This window comes from Colias eurytheme, chromosome 23 (assembly GCF_061535395.1).
Source record: "Colias eurytheme isolate Ceu_HAF_F1 chromosome 23, ilColEury1 Martin Lab GWU primary, whole genome shotgun sequence".
In the NCBI taxonomy this organism is placed as follows: Eukaryota; Metazoa; Arthropoda; class Insecta; order Lepidoptera; family Pieridae; genus Colias; species Colias eurytheme.
The window spans coordinates 8,548,690-8,572,217 of record NC_143002.1 but is presented as its reverse complement, the minus strand read 5'-3'; the positions used below and the strand labels follow the sequence as shown (position 1 = coordinate 8,572,217).

The following is a 23,528-nucleotide window of genomic DNA, read 5'->3' as shown; positions in this document are numbered from 1 at the left end:
GCTATAGACTATACATAATTTTTAAACAATATTTTATTGATTTCTTTCTGTGATTTCTTTGTAGTAAATTAGATAACACAAGTTACAGACTGCAGTGTAGCATATTAAATACAATCCAGGACGTAGTATTAGACTACAAGCCCGCATAGGACAAAAATATGGGTCAAATGAACCACCAGGGGACATATCTAGAACGATAGCAGAGCAAAAAATAATAAGATTCATCACTATGCCGTAAGCTATGCCGTCACTTGTAAGCTGTCCAACTGAGTGCAGATGAGAATTGAAAAGTACAGGTAGACTCGGTAAATTTTGGTCATATATTTTTGTACGGCATTCTTAACCATCGATAGATCCATTAAAAATAATAAGAAACCGCTCAGTGCCGTACAAAAATGGTGGTCCACCAAGTCGGAATTTTTATTTAATTTCCGAGAGTTACCGGTGGTAAATTTGGTCATTTGACCATGTACGGCATCTGTGTCATACTATTGCTATACTGCTTTTAATCCATTATTCCGCAACGCCGTACAAAAATCATGGGGACAAGGGGAAAAAATCGAGAGTTGTAATCCCCTCTCTTTCCCCACTCCAGGGGGTCATTTGACTAAGTACGGCTTCGGTTCCAAAACATTATCATTCCTAATCATCATATCATATCATCATATCATATCATTCCTAAACCTCCTCCTTTTTTTGAAGTCGGCTAATAAAAAAAAAGCTTCTTGAGCCGGCTCCAAGGGCTCATTTGCAAGGCTTATTTGACACAGCTCACAGTTGTCAATCTGTGGTCTAGCCAATGAATAAGGAACGTAGAGGGAGAATATAAGGAATCAATTGGGTCTAGCTGTCATTCACAACTCAAAAATGTCAATGTCGGATTGATGTGAGTGCCGAGTACCAGTACTTTATTATTTTTGCAGAATATGATCAAATCAAAGATGAATAATCGCCTAAAATCGAAAACGCAACGCAATTAAAAATTAATGCGCATTTAAAATATCGTAAATAGATTAGTTGATGCTTTTTGTACGATGCTGTATTTGTGCATATTTAAATATTGATGTGTTGTGTAGGTAGCGCATGAGCGCAAACATTCTTAACCGATCTCGTAGATTGAAATCCTGTTTTCTTTGTTTTTTAGTTACGGTTTTGTTAAATAAGGTGTGTACGAAAAACAGTGTGTAAAAGCGAATGTGCGGCGACAAGATGTGGGAAGACGAAAACGGTGAGAAGAGCGGGCTCGACTCGCCTCAGTACGACCTGGTGTTCAACGAGCTCATGCAGGAGTGCAAGCACAGCGCGCCGGGAGCGCGCCTCTCTGCCAAAGTGCGGACCACGCTCGAGAGGTGGGCACTTTTACCTTCTATAGAGATCTATGTACAGTGACTATTTATATACATTAATGAATGGGTTTTAATTACCTACATATGTTTTGTTTTGAAGTGAAACTTCTTTAGGCACGTTGAGGGTAAAAAATTTCAAGGTCGCGTCATGTCAATACCGTCACGACATGAAGTAAGGCAATGATTTTGATATCTTTGAATCCTACCAAAATTTCTTTAGAAATTTGCGGCACGAATTAAGGGGGGGGGAGGGGAGGGAAAGGGAGGGGGGAGGTAAGAGGAGACCCCCTATAAAGTGGGGGGGTGAGGAAACCCCCCCTTCTATTTTTTTTTAATTTTTTTTGAGATTATATTTATACTAGCTTACCGCCCGCGGCTTCGCCCGCTTTGACTTAAACCTAATAAATTATATACTAAAACCTTCCTCTTGAATCACTCTATCTATTAAAAAAAACCGCATCAAAATCCGTTGCGTAGTTTGAAAGATTTAAGCATACAAAGGGACATAGGGATAGAGAAAGCGACTTTGTTTTATACTATGTAGTGATGTAGTTAGAAATATAACGAAGATTATGGGATTTCTTGACTGCTCCGGCGCTGCAGAACGTGGCGCTTGCCCCCGTGTACCTCGTTGCAGGCAGGAGTCTTCACTCGCCTTCGTAGCTTCGGCTTTTTGGTCGCCTTTGGCGACCAGCCTCAGCCACTCCGGCTCGCTTGACTCTGCCTGCTCCTCAGCACACGCGGCCGCCACGCTCCTCCGCGCCTCCGACTTTTTTAATACACTCTAGTGTATGACAGACAAGTACCACGTGGAATCGGGGTGGACAGATTCGGTTCTGTGATTAACAATTTGTGTGCAATATACTTACATACAAAAAAAACATTTTTTTTAAATAATTATTTTTCAAATCTTGTATACATGTTTGATACAATTTACAATGGCAATGAATGGATCCATTTTATTTATTTCCACCCATCGTCTCCACATATTCTATAATATTATCACCGAAGTTTGCTGGGTGGTTATAGTTATCTTTTTTAAAAAATCTTTTTACAACATGCCACTGGGACTCAAATGGGTCAGAGGCAACAAATGGGTTGTCTGGGTCTGAGTGATTAACTATTTATGAACATACCCATATTGCCCCAAACAATCATATGCTCGCCAATAACCCGTATGAATTGTTGTCCCCTCAGCAACATGCTTTTGAATGAACTATGGTTTTTAATATGTACATTAAGACATTTGTTATCTCTTTCAAACACAATTCTTGTAGTTTTGTCAATGTAACTCAAACAATTTTGAACATAATCTCAAAAATTAAAAAAAAAGATTTCTCTGTAATTACACGTTTCCGCACGAAAAGCCGCTAATGTATGTTTCGGGGCATCATTATCGATCGATAAAAATTAAAATCGCGCCGAAATTCGTGCCGCACGTTTCTAAAGTCAACCCGAAATTTCACTTCTGATTTGTGTGCTTGGCACACACACTTTTTTTGGTGATGGCTCCTTTGAAGTTCTTTTACAGCTGATAATATTAGATGATAGGTCACAATTGCATGTTTAGTAAGTGTAACAGCCCCCCTAGTCAAGTGGCTTTCTGTTAGCGTAGCGTTCAATAGAATAGACTACGAATGTATGAGATTGACGTAACCTGTAGATACGTTTATCTACAGCCTATGCTAACAGAAAGCCACTTGACTAGGGGGGCAGTAACTATAATGCAGACTTAAAGAATAATGGCAAAAGGCAACATGTTAAGGCAATTAACAATGTCAGAAGCAAAACAACTTGGTGTCATAAAGTAGAAGTCTCCAGTCTCCATACAATAATACCTGAGATGTACAAAAGTGAAACCTACATCTAATAATAACTCAACTCATAAACCCATAACAATTTAATTTCATTTGAAACATTTTCATAAAATGCAGCTTATGTCCCAGTAAGAGATAGAAATCAATAAACTGACTTTGACTGGCCGGTTAGCTTGGTTGGTAGTGACCCTGCCTTCCAAGCCACTGGTTTGATTCCCACCCGGGCAAATATTTGTGTGATGAACATGTTTGTTCTGTGTCTGGGTGTTAATTATCTATATAAGTATTCATTTAAAATTATATATATTATATAATGATAATAATATTGGGAATGAAATAAAGACACAATTGCGTTTTTTGTTGTAATCAAAAAACAACATTTAAAGCCTTTAATCCACTTGAAAATTCTACAATCTATAATACAGAGCCTCAATGTCACTTTGAAATGTCAAACACACAAGTCACAACACACAACAGATAAACAGACAGAAGAAAAATGTATTCTTTACATATATGTATGTTTATCAGCCATGTGGTTTCCATAACACAAGCGAAAGCTTAGTATGGGATCAGATTGTGCCGTGTGTGAAAATTGTCCCAAAATATTTATTTATTTATATTATTCAAACTAAAAGCAATAAATACATCTAAATACTTTATTAATCATTATAAAAAAACCAAAACTAGTTTCTATACATACATACATATTACATACTATACTATATTATATTATGGGTAGCAATTAAACGAGTGACTGTAAATTACAGTTCTAAGTGTCAAAATTAATTAATTTGGGTTATAGAATTACTAAGTGAGCGACTGACTGCGAGTGACGAGAAATCAACAGAACAGCAACTTACAAACATTAATTTGAGTTACTTAAAATACAAAATGAGCAGCTTCATAATATTTTAAAAATACACTAATGAGCAGAGTATAATGAGCTCACATTTAAAAAATAAAAATAATATGAAATAACTATTTGAAGAAACACTATTCTATTAGTTGAGAAATTTTATTATTGAAATATAAGGCAACCTAACACTACGACTCGTGATCCCCGAATTTCATTATTTTGAGGTGTCTAATCGATAGCGGGTAGTGACTTTTCAAAATAAACTGCTTTTCTTTTTCTACGAAAATGCGTAGTTTTTGTGAAAATCGAGAATGAAAATTATTTTGAGAATCGCCCTTAAGTCGCTTCTGGCAGTTCAAGGGTTAACCTAACACGCTCGTCGCTTCGCTCCTCGCTACCTATTTGAATATTAAGAATAAAAGTTTTATAGTTTTTAACCTACGTAGTTTTTTTTGGTTGAGTGGGAATCACCCTAAAGTCGCTTTTGGCACTCGCCACACAAAATGGGCTCACGTTTCGTTATTGCATATATTATTTTTTTTAGATTTGATATTTACCGTATTAGATTTGTAAAGTAAAATATACATATTTATATCATATTTTTGATTTAATACATAATTGTTTAATTTGCGCTTTTATATTAACCGTAAAAACACATTTATTAAAGGAATCAGTCATTAGTTACAGTGAACGAAACGTCAGCTGTCAAAAACGTCGTAAATAATAACCAAATTTTCTGAATTTCAAAAAATTATATCTTGAAAAGTAATGGTTTCCGCAAGTTGAAACTTTCCAAAATTAATTAACAAACTTAGAACTATAACTTAAAAAAAAATCAACGCTCTAGCGAAACGTAAAGGTACTAAAGACGAGCCAATTAAAACAATGTACTCCGTAAAAATAGTAATATGCATGCATTTATTTCAATCAAATGAACAAAAAATAAAATAAGACGCTTCAGTCAACTAAAAAAAAAAACCAACTCCCAACTCACCTGACTGCAACGATTCGTCGCCCCGCCCCCATTCGAATTCGCGCGAATTTAAAAATCTGTAGTTTTTATTAAAAAAGCGTATCAAAATAAAAAACATAAGCCCTCAAATAGAATATCAGTAACCAATAATCATTAATAAAGCAGCTTACAAAACTTTGCTCAAAGTGAACTTTTTAGTAGTTCGCTAAGTATAACCTCACTTAGAAAAATCGAATCTATCTTAATATTGAAGTTGCCCTCTCTGTATTTCCAGTCGCTCACTTAGTAATGCAGTCGCTCGGATAAAATTTTAATATCTGAAATGGATTTATCACAATCCACTTTTTGTAAGCTCGTTCTGGATTTTATTATAAATCAATATTCGTCGTCAGTTTAGTTAATTTTTCGCTTAGTCAAATTCATACCGCTCAAGTTATTAAAACAGTATGTCATCATCAGTCGCAAAGTTTTTTTTTGTTCGCTCGTTTTATAATTCCCCTTATATTATTACATTATATAAATCTGTTTCTAGACAAATATATTTTTAAAAGCCTGCATTTACACATTTCACCAACCGCCTCGCAGTTAATCATTTGTACATTACACACACAGTACAGGGGACATAATTAATAATTAATACTAATATTATAAAGCTGAAGAGTTTGTTTGTTTGTTTGTATGGGAACTACTGGTCCGATTTGAAAAATTCTTTCGGTGTTAGATAGCCCATTTATCGAGGAAGGTTATAGGCTATATATTAACACAACAAACATTATAATATTGTTATGCTATTTTCGGAAAGTCTTTTTGTTGAATTTTGTAGGTATTTAGTTTAATTAAGCATTCAAATCAAATGATTTATAAATCAAATACATATACTTAATGTAAACTTTTTAAAGAATTTCGTCAAAATCTGGCGAAAGATGGGGGTTCGAATCCCGCCTCGCGATCGAATTTTTACTATTTGGTATTAGTTTCTATATTAGTGAATTACAATATAAGGTTTTAGATTAACACTCTAGTCTCTAATAAAGTGGTGTTAAATCTCAAGAAAAAAAATCTTGTGTGTGTGTGTGTACTTTTTGTATGTATACATATTTGCAATTCATAAACAAGTATTTATTCGCGAACAATAACACGCACATAAACTATCAGAAAATAATAACTGAATATTACAAAGAAAGCAACAAGATAACAATAGAGACAGATACGATAATGATGGTAACAAGTAACAAATAAATGAGCTACTCGTGATGTGTATTGTGTACGTTGTGGGTGGGCGCGCAGGCTGCGGCCGGAGGAGCGGCGCGCGCTGGTGAGCCGCACGCGCGACGGCTGCGCGCCGCTGTTCGTGGCGTGCCGGCGCGGCAACGCCGAGCTGGTGGAGTACCTGGTGCACGTGTGCGCCGCCGACCTGGAGCAGCGCGGCGTGTACGAGGTGCCCGACGACCGCTCCACGCACTCCGTCACGCCGCTCTGGTGCGCCGCCGTCGCCGGCCGCCTCGAGGTGCGCGACCCTTCCTACTCGACACAATCAAAAGATACAGCCGTAAATGCTTAAAATTTTCGAAAATTTAACTGTACTTTATGGGGCGTCGAGAGAGTCGTAATTTTTTTTGTGGTTAGCTATTGTCTTAAGGAACATTTCATTTGACGGAAACTTATATTTTTAGAGTTACGAATTTTTGAAAATCGGAAAATTAATAAGTATAGGAAGTTACGCCATTTTTATTTTGTTACGCACATTGAGATAATATTACTACGTATGGAGGAGACACCACGAACAAAATGTGTGCGCCATTTTTTTGCTCTAACTAAGTTTTAAAAATTATTATCTAGTTAGGTACATTATTTGTATTATTTGTGCAATATCGTAACATACACGAAGGCATATTTGATGCGTTTCACTTTAAAACAAATAAAAAATGAGCATGCAGTTAAGCCATATGGCTTATGTTGAGCGGAACATAAGTGATGTAGGCGGTGTCGTCTCCATATGTATATCTCAATGGTTACGCATAGTTATTGTTTTGACAGTTTCAAATTTGGCGATTTATTTTCGTAAAACAATGCGAGACGCTCCGCTCGATTGTTAAAAAAAACTCTAACATAACCTAACCTATTGTGTTTCGAGCACAGATATATTATATTAAGTAGACAACGCAAGTACCGCGATCTGTATGAAAACCAAGCGTGTCATATTTTTTGTACTGACCTTGACGCGTTATGACGTCACGAGCGCTTTTTAGTGATGGTAATTTCATTTTACGCTAAATCGATTAGGACGCCACTCGCGCGGCGATTCTAGTATCGTCCTATCCCATCGTACTATCTTGCTCGCTTTATCGAGCTACCGCTAAAGCTGGCTTCACTAAAATGTTTAGAGCAAATTGTGCTATATTTTGTTGGAAACCAATCTTTATGTCCCGTTGCATCGATCCATTTTTCTTTTATGTTCGGGTTACTTGGAAAACTGAAAAAACAAACATAGTCTAAGTAATAAGGAGTTTTCTTAAAAAACTCCCAAGATGACACTTTAACTAATGGCGTCCATGTCATAATATTTATTTTTAGTATCTTTGTATTAAAATACTTAAAAGTTCTAGGTCAAGTCGTATTAAATGACAAAAAAAATCTATGCCTTTTTTTCTGAAAAATTGCTCCTTCAAATTATCATTTTTCTGTTCGATTATAAAATCGATTAGAATCGAGAACTGTTGCATCAAATGAACATCACTAACCACAAAATTGGACAGAAAAATGAGAACAGAAAAATGAGAAGACGCTATTCATTGCTTATTATCATACGACGCGATCTTTACCGTGCCAAGTAAAAGCCGCAATGTATTCCGAATCATTCCGTATGATTTGGTATCCATGTTTGTCACGATCGTTTTCCACAGATATTCTTTATTTGATTTTAAAATAAATAGTGCATATTCTGATTAGAAAATTACTTACCGGTGGAAGAAAACATCTCCGATAACTCGGCCACTCACAGCTGTGGAGTTTCTACAGTTTATAACGGCGCAATTCGGCATTTTACTTTATTCAGCTTCACGTCTTTCCTTGGCGAACTGCAAGCGCGGACTGAGTGTAGGCCAGCGTCAAGTAAGTGTCATAAACTTAGTTTGGACACGGGAAGTACATACACTCGCGTAGTCTATCTTAATATATGTCTGTGGTTTCGAGTTTGGAGCGTTTTCTTTTTCATAAAAAGTTAAACAAAATACTCTCTCCCGCTCAACGCGTACTGGCCACAGACATGCCACAGAGCAAGAAATATAGGTAGTACCGGCCGTTACTGAGCGCCGCGCGGGCACAATATTACTATAATGTATATTGTACTACTGTGGCGCGAGTTCATTTCAAGCCGTATTTCGAGCAATTTTAAATAATTCTTTGTAAAAAAAATACACATTTGTTCCCTAAAATTTTATTATTATATTATTAAATATTAAACACTTAGAAATGTAGACACAAAAAAAAATAAAATAAAAAATACAACGCATTTTAAAACAAAAATCACGCGCAACTATTTAGAAAATCTACAAAAATATGCGTGTTTGAGTGGATTGTTTTTTAATGAAAATTAAATATATTGGAGTATTTTTTTCAGCCAAGAACTAGTTAATTAATCGGTTAATTGAAATATAGCGTCAAAACATACGTAAAGCTTCGACCATGAATTCCAAAAACGGCCTGTGAAAAAACCTTTATAATTTAAAATCTATACATAAAATGTAGAATGTTTTGCAGCCTAGAAACAAATTATGAAGTGGCAAATAATAATATATAAATATAATTACTAAAAACTATAAGCTATATTTTTTTCGTACTTCTGAAATCAGCATTTCCGGCTATAATCTGATCTAAGGCATGAACGCTCGTAATGGTTAGAAATGTTGTACGTGAATCACGCTGAGCAGGTACTGTGTGACATTGTCAATGTCAAAATAATAAAATATATACGTAAAAAAAAACAAGATGGAGTAACTTTCTATAGTAATTTTCCGATTTTCAAAAAAATCGTAACACAAAAACTAAAAGTTTCCGTCAAATGAAATTTCAGATTAGGTTCCATAGGTTCCACAAAAAAAATTACGACTCTCAACTCGACGCCCTATAAAGTACAGTTTAGCCGAATCAAAAATTAAAACCTAGTGAATAAAACTCCCTCTTTCTACATCGCTGATGGCTTTCATCTACGTTTTCTTTGTGAACACCAATTTCAATGATACAACTGCGTATACATATGAACTTTCTGTTTATTTCCTTAAACTTGAATGTTACTAACAATGAGCAATCTTATATCTTTCAATATCGAATTCCAAAGTAGAAGTAGTTCCGCAATACGAGATGTACATTGAACGAGCGTCTCGCGGCGTGGGGGTAGGTCCTGCGCGTGCTGGCGGACGCGGGCGCCGACCTGAACGCCGGCTCGGACTCGGGCTCGACGCCCGTGCGCTCGGCCTGCTTCATGACGCACATCGACGTGGTGGAGTTCCTCGTGGCGCGCGGCGCCGACATCCACCGGCCCAACCACAACGGCGGCACGTGCCTCATCAACTCGGTGCAGTCGGCGCGGCTGTGCGCGCTGCTGCTGGCGCGCGGCGCCGCCGTGGACGCGCGCGACATGCAGCACAAGACGGCGCTGCACTACGCCGTGCAGGAGCACCGCCTGGAGACGGCGGCGCTGCTGCTGCGGCACGGCGCGTCGCCGCACGTGGCGTCGCGCGCGGGCGACGACGCGCTGCGCACGGCCTGCCTCAAGGGCGCCGAGCCCATCGTGGCGCTGCTGCTGGGCGCCGCCGGCTACGGCGCCGAGCGCCGCGCCGACGCCTACGAGCTGCTCGGCGCCACGCAGCTCGACGAGTTCAACGACGTGGCCGCCGCGCTGCACTCCTGGCGCAAGGCCACCGGTAACCACCGCAACCTTGTCATGTTAAGCATTTCATTGTCAAATAAAAACAGTACAGGTACAGAATAATTCCTCGGCAAAAATTTTTTCATATTTTTTCTACTTAACTCTATCATCAACTAAAAACGTTTAGAACAGAAAGAAACAACCGGAAAAATATTTTTTGCAATTTTAAAGGAGGACTTTTTCTATTTTGCAAATTAGTTGCATTATTTCATGCAATTTAAAAAATATTTAGCTCCCGTCGTACCTCATACCTTCGGCAAAGGGGAACGCTCGGCAACGTCCACTCCGCGTCCGGTCGGTCTAAAGCTTTGGTCTGGTGATCATGACGCACAACGCTGCGGTATGCGGTATGCGATGCCGGACACTCAATCATATGAAAAACGTCGAGAATGTTCTCTTGTTCCGTCGCAGTATGCGTCAGCGGCGAAGGGCAAGCGCGGTGAAGTGGGGAGGTGTACTCCCGCACAGCGCGGCGTCATTCTCGATTCAACGCTGCGGTGTGTGGGTTTACGTCACGGGTTGACAATATTTTTTTTTTTTTTTTTATTTATTTGGTCCGCTAACTGGACGTTCCAACATTAAGAAATGGTGAAAATACAATCATAATCTTTGTGACTTTTAGTTGGACGGCCTTCTAAGAGCGAACACAACATGCAACAATTATATAAACCTACACTTATAATCTATACTTATAATAAATCTGTAGAGAGACCAATTCTGTACATGAAATATATTTAAAAAAAAACTATGAAGGGGTGATAAGGGATCGCTACTGATGCCAAAAATGCAATCAGTAAAATTTTTGTCTGTCTGTCTGTCTGTCTGTCTGTCTGTCTGTCTGTATATTCGTTATAGAAACAAAAACTACCCGACGGATTTTAACTAAATTTGGCACAATTATTCTTTGAAAGAAAGAAAATACGTTTATTCGGCAATCAGTAAGACACAATCATCACAAAACATTAATAAAAGCAAAACAAAAACATACAAAAAAGAAATGGAAAACAATAATAAAATAAAACAAAAAATAAATCAATGTAATATGAAAGTGCCCCCGTATCGCCAAAAAGGACCAAGTTCAGCATGTGCCAGGCATATTATGCCTGGCGCTGGTTTTCAACAAGATCCCTTTAAGATCCGACTCACGGACGTGAGACGACGCAATGATAATAATAATTAAAATAGTGTTTATAATAAGTAGGTAGTGCATTTTGAGTGTATGAAAATCATATATATATAAATATCACATATAATTATAAAATAATATAATAAAATAATACAATAAAACAGATATAGGTACATATATACATTACATTATATCATATTAAATTACACGCAGGCCCAAAATAAAGAACATTGTCCAAAGCTACAAACACATCAAAAATAATAATAAAATTCAGTGAGAGAACAGAACACGAAAACAGAAACAGAAACTGGACACTAGCTTATCCTACGCTGCTCATCGATCAAGTAGTTTTTAAGGTGTTTCTTGAACGTGTTAATATTAACCAATAACCTAATCGGTGGGGGCAAGTCGTTCCATATTTTTGATGCTGCATAGCGGAAGCTGCCTCTAAAAGTAGTCGATCTATGCTGAGGAATAATAAGTGGCTGAGCGCAACTTCTGCACGCAACATCCCGATTATTGGTTGTCCAGTTTAACTTTTCATAAAGGTAAATGGGCGTACGCGTCTTGATAATCCCAAACATAAGAGACGCCAGATGCAATTGGCGCCTTGCCTTTAGCTTGAGAATTCCATGATTATTTAAGAATGGCGTGACGTGACTGCGAGGTGGAATTGTGTAACAGTAGCGCGTACACGCATTCTGTACTCTTTGTACGAGCCTTTCGGTTCTGGCCATGAGACGTGGACCGTAGACAGTATCACCGTAATTAAGTTTAGATAGAACCAAAGATTCTATCAAACGCACTCGAAGGTCCTCCGACAGGTATGGACGCACTCTATACAAAGTTTTTAAACGGAAAAAGCAATTACTAACTGTGTTAGTGATATGTTTCTCATATCTTAGTGAGCTATCTACATAAAGACCTAGATTGCGCGCCTCGTAAACTCTCTGGATTGTCTTACCTACGATTTTAACATCAAAAGGTGGCATAGATGTGATATACTTTTTTGCACCGAATAACATATACTTTGTCTTATCAGGATTTAACACCAAAGCATTTGTGTCAGCCCAATCTGCAATACGTGAAAGGTCATCATTCAAGTGTTTTATAGCATTATCAAAATCATTCGGAAAGAAAGAAATATAAACCTGAGTATCATCGGCATAAATGTGGAACTTACACTTTTTTATTGAATCAACTATATCGGCCGAGTATAAAATAAATAGGATGGGGCCCAGAATAGAGCCTTGGGGAACACCTCTATCAAGAAGACCAAAATCTGAAAATACGGAGCTACCATCATCCAATCTGATTTCGACACTCTGCTGACGGTTGTATAAATAACTGTGAAACCAGTGTACTGTGCTATGGCTAAAGCCATAGTAACGCAGTTTCGACAGAAGCAAAGGAATACTTATACAATCAAATGCTCGGGAAAAATCAAGCAGCACAAGGATGGTACACATACCCTTATCCTGAGCGGCCAATACATTGTCCGTTACGTCCAACAGAGTTGTTGTGGTACTATGGCATTTCCTAAAACCAGACTGAAATACGGGAAGCAAGTTATTGTTCTCAATAAACTCCGTAAGTTGCCTACAAACAACCCGCTCCAATACCTTCGACATGCACGGCAAAACACTTATCGGCCTCAAGTCCTTGAATGAAACAGGGTTACGATTCTTAGGCAGAGGCCGAACCAATGCTTTTTTCCACAAATCGGGAAACGTCGACGTCAAAATGGAGCCATTAATAATCTGTGTTATAGGTTTCAAGGTGTGAGGCAGAGTAAGCAGCAGCATATTCAAATTTATTCCATCACAACCCCCAGCGTTCGACGCGAGTCCCAGCAAATATTTTGACACAGTGTCTTCAGAAACAGTTGTTAATTCAAAAACCGCCTCGCTGTGCAGATGGGAGTCGAAGAACATTAAGGACGTTGAATCTACAATAGCACTACCTGGGACTTGTAAAAAATGCTGATTTATTTGATTGGGGCAGGACAGATGTGGTGGGAGCTCATTTAGTTGTTTGCGAGGTAAAACATTAGATTTTATATTTTTCCAAAGCACCTGAGGTTCATTTATTTTATCATTTATACTAAAACGAAAATAAGCTACTTTTTCATTATGTAAAGAGGACACGACGAGAGATTTCAATTGATGGTAGTAATCCTTTTTAGAATCTGTCTTAGATTTCCGATATTTAGATAAAGCGGCATCGCGTAATTTCATCATGGTTTTTATAGTGTCAGTAATCCAGGGATGTGAGGGCTCTTTGAAAAAGATTGTCCTAATGGGTGCATGTAAATCAAACAGCGCAATAATGCACTTTGAGAAAGCCTCAACCATTGCATTTACTGAGTCCAGATGCATGAAATTATTCCAATCTATTTTACTCAGGTCTTTATTTAAACTCTCTCGACAAATACATTTAAGAGGACGGAATTTAGTTACATAAGGTTTTAATCTATTTCTTTTTATGTTAAACTCACACATAACGACAGAATGACCAAGACTAGATCTGTATGGTTCGACTGTAACGTTCCTAGCCTGCAAATCCGTGCAAACTAAATCGATTAGAGTTTGACTGCCTTCAGTAAAGTGGGTAGGAGCAGAAACAAGCTGTGAAAGGCTCAAGGAAGAAAGAAATTCATTTATTTTTAAAGATTTAGAATCATTACAATTTATCATATTTACATTGAAATCCCCCAACAATACACAATGATCAACTTTATCAAGTGCACTTATTGTGTCAGTCAAAGTATCCAGAAACAAATCCAGATTAAGCCACGGCGGACGATAGGCTGTTCCCACCGCAATATGTTTACCGTTGACCACTAACCTCAGCCACATTTGTTCAACCGATTCACAGTTTGGATTAATTGGGATGGTTATCGTTTTTACCTTTAAACCACACCTGACATAAAAACCTACCCCGCCACCACGGCCCGAGCGCACCGTCGCAGGCCGCGGGACATGCCGCAGTCGGTATCCGGGAACAACAGGAGCGCGACCGTCATCTTCTGCCCGTAACCACGTTTCATTGATGGCGAAAATGTCAAAATTATATCGCACTACCATCGCAATAAAGTCATCATGAAATGTGCCCAGTGAACCCACATTATGTAATCCAACTATAAGGTTATTCAACACCATTGCTAATGTTACTCACTAAAAATAATAATAATAATAACATGAAATTAAATAAATATAATAAAAAACGGTAATAAATATAATAAAAAGTTAAATGTTGTATATAAAACGATAACATGGCAATAGAAATATATATTATGTATAAAAGTATGTATAAATATTCATTTAAATTGTATCTTCTCAATATCATTAATTGCACCACAATAATAAAAACAGGTGTTAAAAAATAAAGGTTCAGTTTGTGGCGAAAAGTGTAATATGTAAAATCTATACCAATGCACTTATGCGATACAAAACGTTTATACAATATAATATTATCTGTTATTAATAATTCAACAATGATATAATATAGTAGGAAAATACCACAATTCACAACAATATTAAACATAACAATACAATAAAAGTACATTGAGACAAATAAAAAAGGATGATCGTATAGATACTCCACAATATAAAGTTTTAATAACAATAACAAAAAATATTTTAATTCCTTATAAAATGAGTAGTTCAAAAGTGGTAACAAGTAATAAATAAACAAACCAATTAACAATGAATAAATGAAATGTTTAAGCAAATAGACTGACAATATTATTAAGTAGTAAATAAACATTTCTACAGCCGCGCAACACAATATAAGGCACAAACAAACATTATAGGAATTATCGCATGAACAATTATGGTAAAGTTTTATATAGATATATGTATAAAAATGTAATTTTATAGTAGGCAAGGCACTGCAGGGTACACATATTATTAATACTGTTTCCATTAAGATAATAATAATCTGAAGGTATATAAGCAATAACAAGAATAATATGATAATATAACAAGAATACAATACCAATATTACAGAGTAACGGTTAAAAACAAAGATGAAACGTAAAATTCTATGAGTTATATTATTTGCACTAAAAACTTTAATAATTGATTTAATGATCAACTCTATATTATGCTGCGCCAAATATACGTTGTATATCTTCTTCGCAACGGATAAAGCATACAGAATCGTCGGGTTTGTTTCTAGCGAATATGCGACCCCGCTTTGACCAGACATAACGCCAACCACGACTAGTGCCCGCTTCGCGCGCCATCCGAAACAACTGGCGGTTAAATTTAGTGAGACGTTCGTTAATATAGAAGCGCCTGGGTGGGCCCGTCATATCCAAGTCGGCAGTGGTGGCGCCGCGGCGCACGCGTGCACTCCTCAGCAGATCGTCGCGCAGCTGTCGGCGCGCGAGCCGCACGACTAGCCGCCGCGGACGGGGCGCCACGGCCGCCGCGCCCTCTGCCGGCCGCGCTCCGATACGCTCAGCGCACACGATATCGTGCGGTTCAATTTGGATTCCGATTTTTGAAGCAATTAAGATAGTCGTGTGTATTGGGTTTTCTCCACTGGTCTCGGGCAAGTTAGAAATCTCAATGTCATTCGCCAATAGTTCCTGATCTCTGTCGTTAATGTCGCTTTTTAATTGATTAATAATATTATTAAAACTCTGGGATGCGCTTTCGGGAGACGACTGCATATGCATATTTTCTAGGACGGTCATGCGTTCCTCCAGGGCACCGATACGACAGCCGTACTCTAACATGCTGGACCTAAATTCCGCCAACTCATCATGCAGCGTCTTAAATTCACAACGAACTTCGCGCAATATCTCCTCTTTGATTTTTTTTAGTTCCAGACAAAAGTTCACTGAAACATCCCGACCGGCTGTGCTATTGGGCGAGGGAGAGGTGTTCTGCACATGATCGTGTCGCCTCACCGGGGTGTCGGATGAATTATCACGTGCAATATTTTTTTTACATTCGGGACACTGCCATAACGTCGGTGTTATTCCCGTAATAGATAAGCCCACACAGGCACGGTGATAGACGCCTTTACATTTATCACATTTAGCGGCATCTGCCGGCGATAAGAATTTACCGCATCCACCACACTTAGGCATTATCAATTATTTTTAAGTAGTTCTGCACAATATCGATAGATGTCGATAGTCTTGAAGCCGGTCAGTACCAACAGATGGAGCTAGCCTTGATTATAACCAGCTGATCAGTGTTTATTTACTTTTTTCATACGCAAATATAATTAATGCTATGGTTCCAGAAAATCAAAATTACAGACCTTCCTTACTACAGATGCATTAATTTGGGCTATATATTAACTTGATTCTTTCAAACACGTACCACATTAATTAGTTGAGGGGTAGTTTTAATTCAGTTGATCCGTTACACAATTATACTTTAATGTTTTTTAATATTTCCACTGAACACTCAACTTTGCCAACATAATATATGAAAATTTAAAAAAAGCACTTCAACATAACATTGAGATTAAAACTTTTAAACCGTTTACACTATTTTTATTTTAAATACAACAGTAGACTATTGCGCACAGTTTGACATCCGTGACGTCGAATCATACTATACTATTCTTCATACTATTCTTCATACTCCTGGGCAGGTTATAGTAAAAGAATCATGTAAATCGGTGTAGAAACACCAAAGTTATACATGAAATACGTTATAAGTCATCGCGCGTGAATACAGAATCATGCCATAAGGATTATTTTTGTGTATCAGTTGCCGCGTTCGACGCGCTGCGCGGCGGGAGCTATAAAAATTAAAAAGGCGGCGGATCTGCACCCGTTTCGCGTTGTCACGGCATCACGTGTGAATGGCTGAACCGATTTCGATTATTCTTTTCTATTATATTCTTTGAAGTACGAGGATGGTTCTTATGTAGAGAAAACGTAAATATGAAGCCGGGGCGGACCGCTAGTAATAATTAAAAATAACAATTAAAACATAATATTATATTATATTTGTTAGAGAAAAGAAAAATTTTTTGATTGTACTGACCGATGCATTAAACAAGTCGAGCTCATGGCAGACAGTGTTATAAGTACACATACGGTTGATAGGTGAATTTTGGCCGTATTTAGTGCGACATAGATTTAAGTTAAAGGTCTTATGAGTGTGGATACGGGAACCAATTCTTGGCGCGTTCAAATTTAGGAGACCAAGCAGATCAGGACTGTCCACCAAACCATGAAGAACCTTGTATAAGAAAACCATGTCCGCTGACTTACGCCTTATAACTAGGGAAGTCATATTATAGTGTTCAAGCCTAGAATTATAGGTGGTTAAGCGTCGGCAGAGGTTATTGGTATACGTAAGATGGTATAAGAATTTCTTTTGAAGTTTTTCAATTCTATTGACATGGACTGTGTAAGATGGGCACCAGACCTGACTACAATATTCAAGCAGACAGCGAACGTAACAATTGAAGAGTATGACGGGAATTTCTGGATCCTTGAAGGCTTTAGTTTGTCGGATCACAAATCCCGCAAGTCTTGTCCCTTTACGGGTTATGTGATCAATATGCTCTCTGAAATCCAATTTTTTATCGACTATAACACCCAAGTCTCGTAAACTCGAGACCTCTTTTACTTGAGCGTCGAATAACAATATGAATTTTTTCGAAGACAATTTAATAGAATTTCGAAGACAATGTAAAAACATGTTCCTCGGAGAGTTTCTTTGTCTATTCAGAAGCAGTAAAAATTCTTCTTCCTCCTCCTCTTCAAGCAAAGCACAAATTACAGAAAAATTGTTCATGTTCACGTCTACCTTGGTAGCTGCGGCAAATCAACTGACCACCTCTCCTCAGGGACGGTAAATGCTGCGTCGTGACGCTGCGTTGGGGCGCATACCGCAGCGTTGTGCGTCATGATCACCAGATCAAAGCTTAACGCTCCAAGCGTGCAATCGATCGGAATAGCTAATGAAGGTCGGGGCGGGTGCGTGTGCAGCGATCCGGCACGCGGCGGACGGGTACATCGAGAAGCAGTGCGGCGGCGACGGCGAGGCGGACGCGGAGCTGCTGGAGGCGGGCCGCGCGGCGCTGGGCGGCGCGCAGGAGTGGCGCTCGCCCGCAGACCTCGACCTGCTCGCCACCGACATGGACGCGCTGCGCACGCAGGTCGGTTTGCGACTCTATCTCGAGGCAGCACGGTGATGGATTATCTTGTGTTCTCCAGATATTGATAGCTTTCTTTAAGATAGCGATTCTATGTATTTAAATCATTTCCAATAATAATTAACAAATAAATAAACAGAACATACGATGACACTTCGACAATAAATTCGAGGGAAGTCAATCGAGCGTCAAAATGACAGCACCTAGGCTTATCCATAGACAAATTCAATGTTTTCCGTAACTTGTAAAGTGAATGAATTGCTACGTTGCCGCTTCGCGCCAATTGTAATTCCAAGTTTATTAGTAAAAAATTATGACATTCTTATTCTTTTTCTAATCATAACTATTTCTATGAATAAGCAAGTTTTTATTTGTACGGCTGTTTATGTTTTAAGCATAAAACGATCTCGACATCTATTAGCATTTTGCTAATAGATGTCAAGCGCGTATTCAATAAATAAATAGATGTGTTAGCGATTCGTAATCGCGATGATAACTCGGCAGGCGCTGCTGGTGGCGGCGCGCGTGCTGGGCCCGGCGCACAAGGACACGGTGTTCCGGCTGATGTCGCGCGGCGCCTCGTACGCGGACGCGTTCCGCTACCAGCGCTGCGTGGAGCTGTGGACGTGGGCGCTGCGCATCCGCGTGGCGCGCGACTCGCTGCTGCACGCCGACACGTGCCACACGGCGGCCGCGCTCACGCGCCTGCTGCTGGACGCGGCGGCCGGCCGCCTGGAGCGCGCCCCGCAGCCGCCGCTGCTGCCGCGCTTCGCCGACCTGCTGCGCGTGCTCGAGCTGCTCGCCGCCCCGCTGCCCGGTACGCCCACACACACACGCTGCTGCCGCGCTTCGCCGACCTGCTGCGCGTGCTCGAGCTGCTCGCCGCCCCGCTGCCCGGTACGCCCACACACACACGCTGCTGCCGCGCTTCGCCGACCTGCTGCGCGTGCTCGAGCTGCTCGCCGCCCCGCTGCCCGGTACGCCCACACACACACGCTGCTGCCGCGCTTCGCCGACCTGCTGCGCGTGCTCGAGCTGCTCGCCGCCCCGCTGCCCGGTACGCCCACACACACACGCTGCTGCCGCGCTTCGCCGACCTGCTGCGCGTGCTCGAGCTGCTCGCCGCCCCGCTGCCCGGTACGCCCACACACACACGCTGCTGCCGCGCTTCGCCGACCTGCTGCGCGTGCTCGAGCTGCTCGCCGCCCCGCTGCCCGGTACGCCCACACACACACGCTGCTGCCGCGCTTCGCCGACCTGCTGCGCGTGCTCGAGCACACAACACGAATCGATTCCAGTTTGCATGATTATTTCATCGATTTGAATAGGCTATGTGAACTTGGCACTCGATTAAAAAAAAACACATTTTTGTGTTCATTTGAAAGATTTCTATATATAATATTCTAAATAGTCAAACTTATTTTGTTTGTAGTTGCACCAAAAAAAGTCGTCCCCCGAAATCTTTAAAATGAACACAAAAAAATGTGTTTATCACATAAATCAACAGAGTACAGAGACAGTGACCAGATTAGTTAAGGTAGACATCCCGCCACGAAAACCATGTTGTTCAGGTATTAAGTGGGCCTTTATGTGGTATGTTAAATGTGGTTACAAATGTCTGATTTATGAGCATTTTTGTCTGATCTCGATGACTTGAGTCTGAGTCACTTTAGTGTAGCAAGTAACTTTTATTCACTTCCCGGTAACCGATTGAGCTGAAATTTTGTATACGTATGTAAATTGGATAGCGATGAAACATTATCATAACATAGAGCTGATTTGATGATGGAATCGGAAGGTGGCCATAGGAACTCAGTAATATATTGACTCAACTTTATCGAGTTTGGGCTCGTTTGATTCGTGTTGAAAATTACACTAAAACGTATTAAATAAAATTAAAAACAACGTTAAAAACGTTAAAAACAGCCGACTTCAAAAACGGAAAAGTAAAAAATAAGAAAGATTTGATATTGTTAATTACATATTATTTAGTTGTGCTATTTATTAAATAGGTTTGTAGTTGGTGCCAAGCACTAAGCACTTAGTATCAAGCCCGTGCACCGACATCAAACCTTTTTTAGTCCATTGAAATGTTACATTTTTTAGACCAAATCTTACGTTTTTTAGAGGACGCAATTTTATTTTTTGAATGTGTAGGGGAGGTCAGTGTGAAGCTAAAACCAAGTTTGTGGGGTCGCCACCCTTGTCCCACGGCCGCCATCTTGAAAATAGTGGTTGAAATGGTTTTTACGATGTATCACTTGTACTATTTATCTTATAAAAAAACATTGTTAGCATTATTTGTTGCAAATTAAATTCTCTACAACTTTAGTCCAGTAACTTTTTGTCGTAGAACTATAAATAAAAAAGTTATAAGTGAAAATGTTCAGAAATTAGAGCTATTTATATTTCGATAATTTTTTTTATCATTTTAGGAAGAAATTATATCAGACCATTTTTGTAGATTGTTTTTCGAGGAACAATTTTTATTTACAACATTTTTTTATTACGCCAGTAGCTAAGGTATTACAGCACTCTGAAGTGAGTACTATTGCTAACCTTGCGCTGACGCCCCGCTTGCCCGCAGAGTGCCGCGAGGCGCTGTCGGCGCGGCCCGTGCACAAGAAGCAGGCGGAGACGTTCGACCGCGCGCTGCGCTGCGTTACGCACCTGCTGCACCTGCTGCTCGGCGCCGCGCGCTCCGAGTTGGAGCGCGACGCGCTGGAGGCGGCCGCGCGGCGCCTGGTGGCGGCCGACGTGCGCAGCGCGCACACGGGCGACACGCTGCTGCACCTGGCCGTGTCGCGCCTCAACGTGGTGCGCTCCACGTACTTCGCGGACGAGCCCGCCGCGCCCGTGTTCCCCAGCGTGCCCGTGGCCGCGCTGCTGCTGCGCGCCGGCGCCGCGCCGCGCGTGCGCAACCGCGCGCGCTCTACGCCGCTGCACGTGGCCGCCATCCCGTACAACTTCTCCACCGAGCTGGTGGAGTGCCTGCTGGCGGGCGGCGCGCACCTCGACCAGCCCAACAAGTTCGGCGACTCGGCGCTCGAGCTGGTGGCGCTGAACCGCGGCTCGCGCGTGTGCCCGCTGCGCCACACCACGCTGGCGTGCCTGGCGGCGCGCGCGCTGCTGGCCGGCTGCCCGCCCGCGCGCCTGGCCACCGTGCGCGCCGCGCTGCCGCGCACGCTGCACGACTTCCTCGACCTGCACCGGCCCTAGGCCGCCGCACCGCAACGCAGCGGCACCGCAACGCAGCGGCACCGCAACGCAGCGGCACCGCAACGCAGCGGCACCGCAACGCAGCGGCACCGCAAGGCAGCGGCACCGCAACGCAGCGGCACCGCAACGCAGCGGCACCGCTCCACAGCGGCACCGCAACGCAGCGGCACCGCACCGCACCGGCACCGCACCGACCCCGCACCGACCCGACCCGACCCGCGCCATACGTTGCAACACTACCATTGTATTCCGCCTAATAATTCCAAAATTTAAATCGCGTGCTCGAAGACGCGTCGGTTGGAGAGTTTGAACGGAGGAGTTCATCGTTATTGGTCTCAGTATTTTAACTATCGTTTAGGAACTTGATGTTTATGTTGAATCGTTGTTGATTGTAAAAGATTTCTTCTATGTTGATGTAATTTTCATACTATATCTTAAACTATTTATGTGTTATGTGTATTTTGTTAGTTTCTTAAAATTGTGGAAAACCGTATCCTTAATCTCCCTACAAAAATACTAGTTTTAATCACTTTAAAATGTATTCTGTACCTGGTAAGACATTTAAAACATGTTTGTAAGGCATCAGAATTATGTTTCTATTTATTTTAAGTAAAAAGTTGTTATTCATATTATGTACTATTTTTATTAGACCTTAGTAAAATTGTAAATTATTAGTTAGAATGACTCATTGTAGTACAATGCTACATTAGTTGTATATGTATACATAAAACCCCTGTATTGTAATATTTACGTCCAAAAGTTGGCGATTAATATAATAAAATGATATTTCTAAATATTAAGTAAATCGTTTTATTTTTCAAAAAAAGAAACTATCATTGACAGAGATTGAATTTCTTAGAGATAGCGCGCACGAGCAACTTTGTCTCCGCAACTATTTTGTCTCTCCCACCTATGGGCTAGTATGAAAGTGCGCGCACGTAGCGACGCAACTCCCCATACAAATTGATGGGAGAGACAAAATAGTTGCGGAGACAAAGTTGCTCGTGTGCGCTAGCTCTTATTTATTTATTTATTTATTTATTAGACACACCAATAATGACTCAATTAATACAATTTACAGAAATACATTAATAATTATTTCATAAACTGAATTGGCCATAAAGCAGGCGTATACAACAATTATAAAAAAAAAATGTCTTAAAATTTTCAGTTTTAAAAGTCTAAAAATACATAATCAAATTTATCATCCATTGACGAAAAAAATTAAATATAAAACATAAAATTCATCACATAATTAAAAATTTATCAAGAATACATCAAATTAATACTGCAATGATAACATGATTAAAATTTTGTAATTTTAAATATCCATGAAATAAAAAATATATAAAATTCAATTAAAACATGGCAATTCAATTAACACATAAGATACAATACAAATTAATAAAAACACATAAAACACATAAAATAAAATATGTCAAATACATCAAATACATCAAAAATACAACACAGTCACTGAATAAAATTTACTATTTTATTTTTAAAACTATAAAAATTATCGTGAAAGATGTCAATGTCAACGTTATTACTATGTTGTTGTAAGCTATTTCTTTTATTGGTAACACTATTGTACGTTTTCATTAACCTATTAAATGGACTATTCTTTTTTAAATTAGTACGGGATAAACTTGGGCAAAAAGTACTAGAAACACCGTAACGTGGAATAGAGCGTGGAACTGACAAATTCAAATACATAATTAGGTTAGAGCTAAGGTTCCCATGAATAATTTTATGCAATGTATATAAATCGAGTAAACGACGGCGATTTTCCAAAGAGTTTAATTTAAAGTGATCCAGTCTATCTTTATAAGCTGCCCTATACGAGATACGGTGATCCTTAAAAGCTAAGTACTTTGTGAAAGCTTTCTGTAGGCGTTCAATGCGGCCTATATGAATTTGATAATGCGGATTCCAAATCGTACTAGCATATTCTAATAGACTACGAACTAGGGCACTAAATAGGCAAATTATCGTACTTGCTTTTCTGAAATCTTTTGTATTCCGTTTTATAAAACCTAACATCTGCCAAGCTTTAGAACATATATGATCAATATGGTTTGAAAAGTTTAGTTTTTTGTCAAATAATACACCTAGATCACGAACTAC

The 23,528-nt window shown here is 39.8% G+C and overlaps 2 protein-coding genes across 3 annotated transcripts; one reads left to right on the top strand and one right to left on the bottom strand.

Moving 5' to 3' along the window:
* Positions 1–878: 878 nt before the first annotated feature.
* On the top strand, positions 879–22,416 carry m-cup (ankyrin repeat protein mann-cup). Of its 2 annotated transcripts, XM_090115634.1 has the most exons (7): positions 891–1,004; positions 1,145–1,349; positions 6,280–6,499; positions 9,389–9,914; positions 18,016–18,185; positions 18,687–19,399; positions 20,770–22,416. In XM_090115634.1, the coding sequence occupies exons 2-7, from the start codon at positions 1,195–1,197 to the stop codon at positions 21,656–21,658; spliced, it is 2,673 nt and encodes an 890-aa protein (XP_089971760.1). In that variant the 5' UTR covers positions 891–1,004; positions 1,145–1,194; the 3' UTR covers positions 21,659–22,416. The 2 variants fall into 2 exon arrangements, with proteins under 2 accessions (XP_089971761.1, XP_089971760.1); XM_090115635.1 differs by having other exon boundaries at positions 879–1,349; positions 18,687–18,999; positions 20,770–21,529.
* Positions 15,151–16,149, bottom strand: LOC149898439 (uncharacterized). Its single transcript, XM_090115636.1, has one exon. It carries the CDS (start codon positions 16,147–16,149, stop codon positions 15,151–15,153), a length of 999 nt encoding a protein of 332 aa, XP_089971762.1.
* Positions 22,417–23,528: the final 1,112 nt, after the last annotated feature.

Bases quoted from the DNA above. Each gene is read 5' to 3' on its own strand.
- m-cup (XM_090115634.1), top strand. From the start codon at position 1,195: ATGTGCGGCGACAAGATGTGGGAAGACGAAAACGGTGAGAAGAGCGGG. The intron at 18,186-18,686 runs GTCGGTTTGCGA...ATAACTCGGCAG, and splicing joins TGGACGCGCTGCGCACGCAG to GCGCTGCTGGTGGCGGCGCG. The intron at 19,400-20,769 runs GTACGCCCACAC...GCTTGCCCGCAG, and splicing joins GCTCGCCGCCCCGCTGCCCG to AGTGCCGCGAGGCGCTGTCG.
- LOC149898439 (XM_090115636.1), bottom strand. From the start codon at position 16,149: ATGCCTAAGTGTGGTGGATGCGGTAAATTCTTATCGCCGGCAGATGCC.